Genomic DNA, 13,777 nt, shown 5'->3' with positions numbered 1-13,777 from the left:
TGAATGTGTAAACAAATGTTCTCAATTTTAGGTCATTTCTATTTGCATAATTTCTAATTATTATTATATTTATTGCAATAAATATTAGTATCATTATATGTATACAAATTTTTTTACTATAAATACTAAAACGTTATTAATGCTATCTCATTTTAGTTGTTGGAAGAAGCAAGACGAATCACTGGTTTAAATTTGAAAAATAAGATAATTGAGTTTTTTCATTGCCATTCAGACTAAACTCTGGAAATTCGCAAATCAAAGTAACCTTCAATAAAAAATATTATTTTTGTAATTACAGAATCGACAAGTTTACACTCCATCAATAACTATCAGACGTGTAGGCAAAACAATGTTTTTAACGTTGATGATGCTGAAATAAACGTAATGCTCGACGGCATAGTTATAGCAAAATCCAAGACGGTATCAAACACTGTTACAACTTTAGTTACAGCCTAATGAATGTACACTGTTGTACAAAATGGCCAACAACTACTTTGATCTGACCCGAGAAAAAGTTTTAACCATTTTGCACAACATGGCAAAATGACAGCTATACAAATTTTACACTTTTACAGCATTCAAAAACGTTCTAAAAGTAACATGTATTGTTCCAAGCATACACATATGCATATATATAACAAAGACAAGTATGATAGTTTGGGCTCAATTTAAAACTTTATGTAATTAGTGTAAATAACTGTATTATATATAAACTATTGTTGTATTGCGACAGAAGGAACGTTGTGGGTGTGTCATTTATTACATTGTATATAACGTTTATAATGTTTATTATACCCTCGGGGTATTTGCAAATGTATATATATTGAGTAAAGATATTTACAAAGTGTGTGAGAAAAACAAATATAGAATTAATATTACAAGCTATTTCGGCAATGAGTATAGTGATAAAGTTTGCAGATTTGGTGTCGCAATACGATGGTTCGGGTGAGTTTTCAGAATGGATACAGAAATTGGAACTGGTTGCAAAACTTCAAAAAGTTGACGAGTTGCATGTGGTGCTCCCCTTATTTCTCTCTGGCGGAGCGTTTGCCGTTTATCAAGGTCTTAGTGATGAAATAAAAGAAGACTACAAAGAAGTGAAAAATGCACTGACTACTGCCTTCTCTGCTTCTCCGCTAACAGCATACGAAGAATTCGTAAATCGCCGTCTTAAAGAGAACGAGTCTGTTGACGTATATCTCGCAGAATTAACGAGGCTGAGCAAGCTAATATCAACTCACGTAAGCGAAGAGTGGATAAGGTGCGCATTCATTCTCGGGTTACCTGACGAAGCAAGAAAACAGCTGCAAACCGCATGTTCAATATCAACAATGTCGCTGTACCAGATCGCTGAAAAATCAAGAAGTTTGGTAATTTTACGTCGTAAAGAATCATGTTTTGTTAGTTGCGTGAATCCTGTTGCCATCAGTCCAAGGCAGGTTCCTCAAGGACGCGGAAGAAAGACCGTAACTTGCTACCGTTGCGGCGAGGATGGACATATCAGTCGAAATTGTAGCGAAGAAATTGACAAGAAGAGGTGCTTTGTGTGTGGAATGGACAATCACCTGGCCCTGCACTGCTATAAAAAGTGTACAAACTCAAAAAACGTGGAAGGAAAGCCACCCGTTTTTGTGCGAGCGGCTTCCCACAAAATTTAAAACCGCCAACACTCTGCGTATATGTTAATGGAAGAAAAATAAAAGCATTATTGGATACTGGATGCTCCAAATCCATTTTAAGTCGGGAAATTATAAACGAAAAAAATGTCAAACTCGCAAAAGAAAAGGTTGTTATGATGAATGGAAACTCAATTGAAATAAAACACCAGATTGTTGTTAATCTTTCTATAAATGATACCACCATCGATTTGGAATGCCTGGTGGCAGACATTGTTCCCGAATATCATATGCTACTTGGTATGGACGCAATACGACTGCTTGGAGGTGTCCAAGTCGGGAGGGACGGCGAAACCATAAACTTCAATGTGGAACAACTAACTATCGGTGCTACTGCTGTTTCTCAAGAAAAAACGAGTGAAGTATCCTCGTCTACTATTCTAAAGCTGATTGATAAAGAATTCGTAGCAGAATTCAAAAATGGCAGTTGGAGCGTGTCTTGGAAATGGCTGATGGAACCACCAACGTTAACTAACAAAATTCCAAACTATCATATCTCTGAGGACGTTAAAAGTGAGTACGCAATGGAAATAAGTGAATGGATAGCACAGGGATGGCTGAAACCATTTGAAGGGAGATGTAATGGCATCATTCCATTGATGGCAGTAACTCAACGAAATAAGTTAAAAATACGTCCGGTGATGGACTACCGGGAGTTGAATCAATTTGTATCCAGTCATACTGCAGATGGCGATGTTTGCAGTACCAAACTTCGCAACTGGAGAAAGTTGGGAGAAAATCTTGAGATAATCGACTTAAAGAAAGCGTACCTGCAAATTCGTGTCGACGAAGCATTATGGAAATATCAAGTTGTGGAATATGAAGGGCAGCGTTACTGTCTAACAAGATTGGGTTTTGGTTTAAATGTGGCGCCCAGAATAATGACTAAAATCTTAAAAAAGGTATTATCCTTAGATAAATTTGTCGAGTCTGGGACGGATTCATTTATTGATGATATCATTGTCAATAATAACATAGTGTCAAGTTGCAGAGTTCAAGAACTCTTGAAAAAATATGGCTTGGATTCTAAGTTGCCAGAAAAACTTGTCGGTGGTCGTGTGCTTGGATTGCGAGTGTACAAACAATGCAACCAAGTCCGTTGGAAACGTGACAACATACCCAAAGTTCCGGAAGGAAAAATGACACGTCGGCAAATCTTTTCTTGGTGCGGACAGCTGACCGGACATTTTCCAATAGCAAATTGGCTGCGCCCTTCGTGCAGCTATCTAAAAAGAGTTTCGAGTAGTTGTGGATGGGACTCTTTGGTGAACGAACGAGTTGTTAAGTTAGTAAGCAGTTTGAATGAAAGACTTACAAAAGAAGATCCCGTTCATGGGTCATGGAACGTCAAAAACATTTCTGAAGCAACAGTGTGGTGCGATGCAAGCAGTTTAGCTGTTGGCATAGTTTTGGAAGTGGCTGGGGAAATAGTAGAAGACTGTTTGTGGCTGAGGAAACAAGATGATACGGCTCACATTATTCTTGCAGAGTTAGAAGCCGTGATAAAAGGAATTAATCTAGCAACAAAATGGGGATTCGAATGTATTAACATAAAGTGTGATTCGGCTACTGTTGTCGGTTGGTTGAGATCCTTAATTATCGGTGACAAACCCGTTCGAGTACACGGTCTTGGAGAACCACTTGTCCGTCGCCGGTTGTCATTAATTGAAGACCTTGTGAAGGAGTGCAATATAAAATTAAAACTTTTCCTGGTAAAGTCAGCAGAAAACAAAGCCGATGCTCTTACGAGAGTACCACAGAACTGGCTGCATGCAAACCATTCTGCAATGACAGCAAACGTTGTACCGCCTGATGTGAAGTCGTTTCATAATCTTCATCACTTTGGAGTCAATCGAACACTTTATTTGATGAAATAAACATATCCGAAGGAGAAAGTTTGCAGAAAAGACGTTGAATTAGTCGTGAAAAGTTGCGAAAGATGTTTATCGGTGGATCCTGCGCCGATTAGATGGGAAGAAGGAAATCTTGAAGTTGGAAAGAGCTGGCATCGTTTGGCTATTGACATAACCCACTACAAATCAGAGATTTACTTGTCTATTATTGACTGTGGAAAAAGGAGCAAGTTTGCAATTTGGAGAAGGCTACAGAACGAGAAAGAAACAACAGTGTGCTTCCATTTAGAAGAAATATTCCGAGAAAGAGGACCTCCGTGGCAAGTTCTACTTGACAACAGCAAGACTTTTCGCTCAAAACTCGTTGGTGAATTATGCGCAGATTGGGGAGTGTCCATCTTGTTTCGTTGCGCTTACAGGCCATCTGGAAATGGAATTGTTGAACGTCATCATCGCACAATCAAGCGCATGGCAGCCAGAAGTGGCAAAGACCCGTTAAAAATGGTATATTGGTATAACATAGCTCCCAGAAAAAATGGCGAGGAAACATCGCTCCCCTACAAAGCTATATTTTCCTACGAGTGGAAACCACACACAATTTCTGCCAAAACTAACGCGGAAGTTCTCCACAACTATACACAAGGACAAGAAGTATTTGTAAAACCACCTGACTCAAAATGCACGAGCGAATGGAACAGAGGAAGAGTCTCAGATGAAGGACGAGGAGTTTCGGTAGAAATCAATGGATTGCCGAGACACATGTCGGACGTCCGTCCTGCTCCCATTGTAGCTGACTTGTCTATCAGAGAATCGGAAGAACCCATCGCGGATAACCTAAATCTCCGAAGATCGACGCGAGTGCGGAGGTTTCCGAATAAGTATGCGGACTTTGTGATCTAGAGATCAAGGGGTGTTGTAATTAGTGTAAATAACTGTATTATATATAAACTATTGTTGTATTGCGACAGAAGGAACGTTGTGGGTGTGTCATTTATTACATTGTATATAACGTTTATAATGTTTATTATACCCTCGGGGGTATTTGCAAATGTATATATATTGAGTAAAGATATTTACAAAGTGTGTGAGAAAAACAAATATAGAATTAATATTACACTTTAATTTGATGATTCGAAATTTCTATGAAACATAAGCTTCCCTCCAAATGGCTACATTACTTGTAATGTAGCCATTTGGAGAAAACCGGCAGTGTACAGTAGACAACAGCGATTTTTAACTAATTTAAGAAAAATCATTAACCTCAAGCGGGAGTACCTTAAATAGGCAATAAAACTATTATGTGCAAAATTCGAAAGTTCCAGGTCTTCTCGATTATATCTTATTTTGTTTTAAGTTTTTTAAATATAATTTACTATGAAGCATAAACTTGGACGGTCACATTTAATTGATTTTTAAAACGATTGTTCGTGTAAAACATTTTTCAGCGTTTTTTTAAATAATTAATGATATGTAAATAATCTGATTTTTAATTTTTAAAATGTTTTAGACATGTTTTGTCCTGTAAAAAATTTTTATTTGACGTAAAAGCCATACAATTAAATAAACTTATGTAAATAAAACATTTATAAAAAAATAATTTTGTAAACGTTGCAACTTATTTGACTTTGGAAAGATTAAAAAAACAACAACAATAAAATCATAATTTCTTGTCTTTAGGCTAAAAATAAAATTTTTACTTTTTTGCTCGAAAACTTTAATTTAGCGCCCAAAAAAAGATACGTTTCAGTTGAAAAGTTTTAATTTTGTTTACATTTACTAACTTTTAGTCACGCATTTCTTTACAATTCTACAAATAATGGAGTTTTTAAAGCGGTTTATTTATGTTGCTTTTTGAAACTAATTTTTGAAAATAAGACACCTTTTTTTTTTCTAACTTTAGAATTTTCTATATTTGAGTTAAATCTTATAATTTTCTAAATTATTCACTCCAGCTTTAAGGTGGTTCACCTATAAAAAAAAGGCACACAATTTAAAAAAAAATCGTTTTTTCTATGTTGGATGACTTTTATACAAAATTTATTTAGCTTTCTTATTGTCAAAAAAAAAGTTTAAAATATATTTTAGTTTTTTTGTTATTAAACAAAATCTTGTACTATGTATTTTTAAAACGCATAGCAACGCACAATGCAACATACTGGCAATCAAAAAATTATTTATATCATCCTATCCTTAACTCATTTAAATTATATTTTTTGAAATATGAATGTTATGAATACTTTGCTTTATTTGTTATGCAAATTATAAACATTTTTAATCATGCTTTTAAGTAAAAAAAGCACATTTTTTAAAATTAAAAATAAGGCTTTCACCTGTTCTTTGAGTTGCTTTGAGTTTCATCTCAGCTTAATATATATTTGTTATACATACGTTTCATGCTAGGAATATGGAGACTGTGAAACTTTCTAACAAACAGAACTTTGTGCGTTTAAAAAAGAAAAGGTTTCATAGAAATCAATTCACAAAAGCAAAAAAGCAGAATGTTGTGTCTGTTCAACACGAGGTAGCCTCTTTAAGTGGAAGAAAATTAGTTGGAAAAAATATCAATGCAATGTCACAAACAAAAGTATTAATAACAATGAAAATTATTTATGTATTGTAAGCTTTTGGAATTTAAAGAATCTAGTATCACTTCTAAAATGCCCTGAGTGTAACAGTACAATAACGTTAACAGATAACCTAACATCTCGAATGGGTTTTTGTCATTTATTCAAAATTAGTTGTACTTGTTGTGATTAGAATGAGTCTTTATACAGATCAGTGAAGTGTTCAACTACAGATAAGTCTCAACGAAAAACTGTGTTTGAAGCAAACCTACGTGTTGTTGTTGCTTTTCGTGAGATAGGAAAAGGTTTCAGTGGAATGGAGAAATTTACAAAATGCATGAATATGTTTAGTATGACAAACAATTTAATAAATTACTTATAAAAAAAAGTTGCAAAGGAATATAAAAATGTAGCCATTGTATCCATGAAAAATGCAGCTAGTAAGGAAATAGACTTTAATAATGAACCAATAAGAAGATGTATAAAAACTGATGGTGGTTGGCAAAAAAGAGGATATGTTTCATTAAATGGTTACTTGTCTGGAATCATTGCAGACAAATGTGTTGATGTAGAAGTACTTTCTAAGTTTTGTCAGGGATGTAAAATGTGGGAGAGTCGTAAAGGTTCTTTGAAATATAAAACTCGGAAACTATCTCATAGTTGTTCAATCAATCATTTAAAATCTTCTATGGAAAGTGCTGGTGCGATAAACATTTTTAGTCGTTCCATTGAAAATTATAACATTATTTATGATAGATATCTTGGAGATGGCGATTCAAGTTCTTATAAAGAAGTTATTGATTCTCAGCCATATAAGTCTTACAATATAACACCAGAAAAACTTGAATGTGTAGGACATGCTCAAAAGCGAATGGGATCACGATTGCGCAGTATTGTACAGTCATATAAAAGTACGAAGACCCCAATTCATGGTAGAAATAAATTGACTGAGTCTGCTATAAACAGTATGCAAAATTATTATGGTCTTGCCATAAGAAAAAATTCAAGTAATGTCTATGCTATGAAGAAAGCAGTTTTTGCTATTCTTTTTCACATGGTGTAAATGGCAATATGATAAAATCAAAGAAACTTTTTTCTATAAAAACAAAATAACACTATTAAAATGGATTTATGATATAATTAAGCCTATATTCTTTGATTTATCTGCTTGATACCTTGTTATTAAAATGTCTCCATTGGGAAACTCAAAATGCTAATGAATGTCTTAATTCATTAGTGTGGTAAAAGTGTCCAAAATCAGTTTTTGTTACCAGAGAAGTTTTTGAAATGGCAGTATACTCTGCAGTTTTACATTTTAATAATGGAGGAAATGGTATTAGAGAAGTTTTATCATCAATTGGATGTGATGGTTTTGTAACAGCCGCTAAAACTCAGAAACAAGATATTCTTCGAATAACACGTATAGAACACAAATCTCGTCAATCTGTTAAAGAGCGTAGGAAAACTTTAAGAACAATAATAAAAGGGTATCTTGATATTGAAAACTAAAAGGAACAACTGGGATATGAAGCTGGGGGTTTTTGATGCGTTTGTTCAACTTGTAATTGTCTAAAACTATAAAAATAAAATTAAAACTTGATTTACTTGATTTTTAGTTTTTACAATTTTTCAGAAGTTCAATACATTGTAATTTTAGTTAAGCACCTGCTTTTGACTTGAAATTTTCACAGTTTGTTCATTATAGTTAAGAGATTCATTTATGCATGGATTTATAATACTGATAATGGGAAATATTATTTTTATGCAATGTAACACGCAATAATGTTGATATTTAGTGCAATCTTTAAAAAAAAAAAAAATAATATCATCACACAGGAGCATGTATTTTCAAAAACCATGGCACAAATAAGAGATAAGGTAGTTTAGAACCAGTATGTAAATTTTTGGCACTATCTGAAGTAAACATTTTTAGTTGTCTTGTAATAAAATTTTCATTTTTTTACACTAAAGTGTACAGAAAAGTGTGGATAATCGAGGCAAATCACTTTAACTTTTTTTTTTCAATTCTTCAATATTTATTTTATTATATAAAAAAAAATTATCTTGGTCGAGCTTATTGTTATCAAAAATTTTTTTTTATAGATGAACCACCTTAAGCAAACTAATACAAAAAATGGCTGGTATTTAGTGTACAGTTTGAAAGCAGTTTTTCACATGTCATGTGTGTACAAGAACTTTCAAAATACCTATTTTTGCAAAAAATCATGACTTTTGTCAGAAATCTGTTTGTGAAAAAGAAGTGCTTACCTGAGGTGACTCAATTCCTTGCTGAAAAAATCTTCAAACACTACCATAGAAATCTTAATTTTAGCGATATTAAAATGCCAAAAGGTATCTGTGACTCTTGTCCAACAACTCTTATGAGAAAAGATAGTGGAAAAGATGTTGCTCTCCCACCTTTGTTTGATTTCTCTTTAGTAAAAGTCGCGCTAGCAACAAGGTATCAAGACTGCAACTGTCTCATTTGCCAAGTTGGTCATCTAAAGCTAAATGAAAAAAACAACCCTTTAAGGTGCTCCAAACCTGAGGAAGGGAATACTCCATAACGATGTGGTGATTGCTTGAGTCTTGTTGGAAGAGGTGTGCCATATCAGTGCACTCAATTTAAATTTAGAGAGAATCTAAAGCAATTAGCTACAGCAGATCAATTGGCTGCAGAACAAATTGCAACTCAAGTAATCTCTTCCAAACCTTCAACTCCAAGAGGTACTATCAAAATTTCACACCCAAAAGGTGGTCAACCTTTCAGAGTTAAGCCAGGTATGAAAATACACATATTGTGATATTTAAATTTGAAATACAGATATTTAAAAATGTTTACACTTTTTAGGACGCTCAAGCGCCAGACATCTTTTTCCTGAGTCAAGAATCATAACTGAAGATCTTGTACAAGTTCAGTTAAATACAGGATTGTCAAATCTAGGCATAAAGAAATTGGTATAAACCATTAACAGAGTCAGTGACACCAAGATTGTCGAGCAAAATTTTCAAAAATTTCAAAATTTTTTAAAGCCATTGGTGCACAGCTGTCTGAATTTTTCACTCAAACCAGCATTACAGCATCATCATTTTTTCATTCAAACCAGCATCGCAGCTTCATAATTTTTTCAGAAAGCAATGGCAACTCCACTGACAATGAAGTGCTCCTTTCTCGAAGAGTTTTCCAGAGCCATACAGACGAGTTAGGAATTGATGGTGGTGGAGGATAAAAGCGCTACTAGGTGTCATTGAGCTGGACTCTTAGATTGAATTAAGCTCACCGCCACATAAAAAACTTTTAACTGAGAGGATAGCTAAAGACAGCAGTGTCAAGCGCTAAATGCTTGTAACTATTTTAGAGGGATTTCCGGAAAACTTTGAAAATGTGAAACAAATATTATCAATGATCAATTTCAACTCAGTAAATTTTGTTGTCTCATGTGACATGAAACTTGCCAACATTATTTGTGGACTGCAAACCACCCAAGTTCTCACCCTTGCTCATGGTGTGATATTAAATCAAAGCATCTTTCCCAATCAGGATCGTTAAGAACACTTGGCTCACTTGTTGCCTGCCATCAAGAGTTTAAGTCTGGCAATGACATTTAGAAGACAAAGTCTCTTGGCAATGTGGTCAATGCGCCATTGCTGTCTGAATCTGAAAACAAACGCATCTTGGAACTTATACCCCTAATGGAGCTCTATCTGCTTCTTGGTGTGATAAATCACATGTACAAAGCCTTGACAGAAGTTTGGCTTGGTGCTTTCAGATGGCTTTAGCTATCCACATCAAACAAGAGTAATATCATGGTGGGCAGTTTGCAGGGAATGTCTGCCACAAGCTACTCAACAATATAGACATCCTCCAAAAGATTGCAGAGTCAGAGTCTGCTTTTCGAGTTTTTGAAATCATTGATGCCCTTGGAAATTTTTTGTCTGTGGTGAAATGCAGTTTTGGAATGATCTTTAAAGATGATTTTGTAGAAAAAACTGATTGCTTCAAACACTCATATCTGGCAGTTACGACCATCAGTGTGACCCTAAAAGTTCATGCTGTTTTCTTCCATGTGAAGCAATTCATTGAGATTAAAAAGACTCCATTAGGAATTTTAAGTGGGCAGGCAATAGAATCAATGCATCATTATCGCTCACACTGGCAAAAGGACAAGCTTAATCGCAATCATCCAAAATATGCAAAGAGGCTTCTTCCTTGTGTTGTCGATTACAACAGCAAACAATTGTCAAGAATCTAGTCTTTAGAAGAGTTTAGACTGAGAAAATTACTAGTTTCTTTTTTTATTTACGAGAATGCAAAGTAGGTACAGTATTTTAAAGCCGGGTATCAAACAAAAGTTTTCACAGAAAAATTGTTTTGCAATTTCACATTTTTTGAAAAAATGGTATTTCAATTTCAGTAAAATACCTATCTTCGTATTTGCTATGTATATTTGTATGTTTGGAGTAATAAATATTAGATTTAGAATGTTTTTGAATGCTGTAAAAATGTAAAACTTGAAAAGCTGTCATTTCGCCATATTGTGCAAACTGGTTAAAATTTAAAATCAAATTTATTTTCTCGGACGAAATAATTGGATCTTACATTTTTAGAGTGAGGAAACATTGTACTTTAACCCAGTCAAAGCGGTTTTCTCGGTTAAGCTCAAAGTAGTTGTCAGTCATTTTGTACAACAGTGTGTACGAAATTGCATTTGACACAAAACTAAAAAAAAAAAAACATTAGATTTTGTAGCCAGCCGTCTTTGTGGCATTACTAGCTACATTACAACACCATTTAGTCAAAGAACTTTAAACAAACGTTTGTAATAATATACAATTTCTATAAAAATATAACTTAAAAAAATAAACTTTGTATCTTAATAAACACGATTGAATTAATTAAACTTTCAAATATATGGTTTGATTGAATATACTTTTAACTGAACATATTTTTTGCCAGTTGCGCAATTAAATTAAAGCGGCAATAAATATGTAAATTCTTACCCAAGGGTAGATTTAAAATCTTGGTTAGGTTATTATACCCTTGTGGAGGGCATATTTTAACACCCAAAAGTTAAGGTATATTTTTCTACCCGTAGGTTTGTATATACTGTGAAGGTAGACAATTCTACCCTAAATCTAAGGTAGATTTTAAATTATGGGTAGATTATTTTTCCTTTGGTAAGGATGTATTTTAAGAACCGAAAAAATTTGGAAATATTTTTCTACCCATAGGGTCGGATATACGAAGTACTCAACGGGTAGAGAATTTTATCTTTTTTATAGTGGGTAACTAACAAAAATGTTTTAGATGCCTCCATCATGTTGATTGACCAAATCAAAACCTTTGACCGGTTTAAAATTTTTTATATGATTGTTTATTTAAATTTGGTTTTACACCTTTTTAATATGTAATTGAGAACTTGAAAGTTGTAATCAAGAAACGTAAGATGTAATTTAGAACATGAAAACTGTAAATAAGAAATCATAAGATGTAATTGAGAAGATAAAAGTTGTAATTGAGATAAGTATAAAGAATACAAAGTTCTTTGTAGTTTGAATTTTGTAGTCCTTATATACTTTGTTAACAGTGATCTAATCCTATTGTCTAGCTTTTTATCACACAACTTAAACTGAAAATCCTTTGAACAAAATTTGCCAAAGATAAACTAAAAAATGAAGTAAAAATGCTAAATTTTCTCTTTAATATGTTTTAAGATGATCAAGCTTGAACGCATAATTTTTTATCTTTACCAAAAATTTTTTGATAAAGCCCAAAACACTTCAGTTAATTTTAATTTAATTTTGCTTATTTTAACTTTGATTTGATTGAATTTAACTTTGATTTGATTTGACTAATCTAGACTTAGTTTTGCTTATTCCTGCTTTAATCAAATTTTGCAAACTAAATTAAATACATCTAACAAAAGTTATAAATGGAAAAAAAAGTGCTTCAATCTTCATATCATAAATTAATGTAATTTTAATCAACCAGTAATTACTTTATCAAAAAAGTTAAATCAAAGTTCTATATATTTGTTTTATATAAAACAAGTTAAGGCTGGAAATAATTATATAATACCAATAAAATATAAAAAGTCATGAAAGAGGCATTTAAGGTTTAGGCGGTAACAGAAAAAGTCCAGGTTGTCAAATTAAAACTTTTTTTTATTTTTGTTTGTGAAAAATTTAATTTAGATTTCAGATGAATAATAAATAAAACACAAATAATTTATTTACATAAAAATTTAAATTTAATACAACGTCATTAAAAATCATTGCAATACTCAGTTAGGCACCAACTTGGACGTCTTCCAAATTTAAAATCGTTGTGTAATGCGTGGTCATATGTTGTATAGCGCGTGTACAACCATTTCCCATTCTTGTGTTTTTTGCCGCAGTAACAATTCTTTCAAAATATTGCACTCGTTGTTCCATAATCCCAGCCCCGAATACAGGTGGAATGCGAATTACATTTTTAACGTTGATTTTTTTTTTGGACCAGATAGCTTCCACTGGGTTTAACATTGGGCTGTAGGGTCCTAATCGTAACAACTGAGCCCGTGAATTTTCAAACACCCTTTCCAAACGAGGGTGACACGGAGTATTGTCTGTTACGACGACCAAACCCTCTAAACGATTGCCGGATGTAACCCACTGGGTAAACAAAGCTAATATCCACTCGTTACAAGAACCTTCTTTAAATGATCCTATGTGAGTTTTCATCATGACGACATTTGTTGTTGATATAGTTTCAAATAAATGTATGTTTGCACCTTTTGAAGAGGGTATTTTCATTATTACTCTTTTCCCCTCTTTGGCACGTCTTTGCGTTTTTCTACTAAAAAGGTTAAAATTTGTTTCATTTAACCAAACTATTTGATGACCATTTGTGATGTGTTCGTTAATGTTTCTAACATATTCAGCTCTATTTTGTTTGTTTTTATTACAATTGTAGTAGGCTCCTTGTGCAATTTTTTAAATGAAAATAGTCTGCCGACGAGGTATTGTGGTTGTGCTGTGGACGAGGTATTGTGGTTGTGCTGACGCTAACATTAAATTTTCCTAATATCCTTATTTTAATGGCCACCAATGTCAACGGACAGTCATTTTCAATCCATGTTAGTGTTTCAATTCATGTTAGTGTTGATCATTGGTTAATTTTTTTGGTTTAAAAACACCTCTTCGTCACTTTGGTTTAAAGTCACCCAATCGTCGTTTTGCTCACCACATTTAATTACTCTTCTTCTATAGTTCGATGAAAATAAAAAATAATGCTTTCTTTCAACTTGTTCATTTGTATGTCTTTCATATTTACATGTTGGATAAGGTGGTTCTGGTTGTTCCAGAAGTGGTTGTAAACAAATTTGGTGAAATAAATGCTTATTAAAAATGCATGTCCAAAAAGATCTTTTATAATGACCATTAAGCTTGCATTGAATTTGCAATTACAAATAATGTATTATCATTTACATATAACGATTTCTTAATTACAACTTTGTTTTTCAAATTACATATTGCAATTTCTTATTTACATGTTGGGTTTCTCAATTAGATTTTAAAGTTTCTTAATTATATGTTGTGTTTCTTAATTACATATAGCAACTTCAAAATTACATGTTGTATTTCTTAATTACATCTTACTTTCCTTAATTACAACTTTCAAGTTCTCAATTACATCTTAAAA

The 13,777-nt window shown here is 33.1% G+C and overlaps 1 protein-coding gene across 1 annotated transcript; it reads left to right on the top strand.

The window, feature by feature from the left end:
* The first annotated feature begins 893 nt into the window (after positions 1 to 893).
* On the top strand, positions 894 to 4,429 carry LOC136074602 (uncharacterized). Its single transcript, XM_065786937.1, has 3 exons — positions 894 to 1,537; positions 1,741 to 3,490; positions 3,566 to 4,429. The coding sequence occupies exons 1-3, from the start codon at positions 894 to 896 to the stop codon at positions 4,427 to 4,429; spliced, it is 3,258 nt and encodes a 1,085-aa protein (XP_065643009.1).
* The last annotated feature ends 9,348 nt before the right edge of the window (positions 4,430 to 13,777 follow it).

Source organism: Hydra vulgaris, chromosome 01, assembly GCF_038396675.1.
Source record: "Hydra vulgaris chromosome 01, alternate assembly HydraT2T_AEP".
NCBI classification, from domain to species: Eukaryota; Metazoa; Cnidaria; class Hydrozoa; order Anthoathecata; family Hydridae; genus Hydra; species Hydra vulgaris.
The sequence above is the reverse complement of the archived record's forward strand: the minus strand, read 5'-3'. Positions and strand labels throughout refer to the sequence as shown.

Bases quoted from the DNA above. Each gene is read 5' to 3' on its own strand.
- LOC136074602 (XM_065786937.1), top strand. From the start codon at position 894: ATGAGTATAGTGATAAAGTTTGCAGATTTGGTGTCGCAATACGATGGT. The intron at 1,538-1,740 runs GTGCTTTGTGTG...ATCCATTTTAAG, and splicing joins GAAGAAATTGACAAGAAGAG to TCGGGAAATTATAAACGAAA. The intron at 3,491-3,565 runs GTGAAGTCGTTT...ACATATCCGAAG, and splicing joins CAAACGTTGTACCGCCTGAT to GAGAAAGTTTGCAGAAAAGA.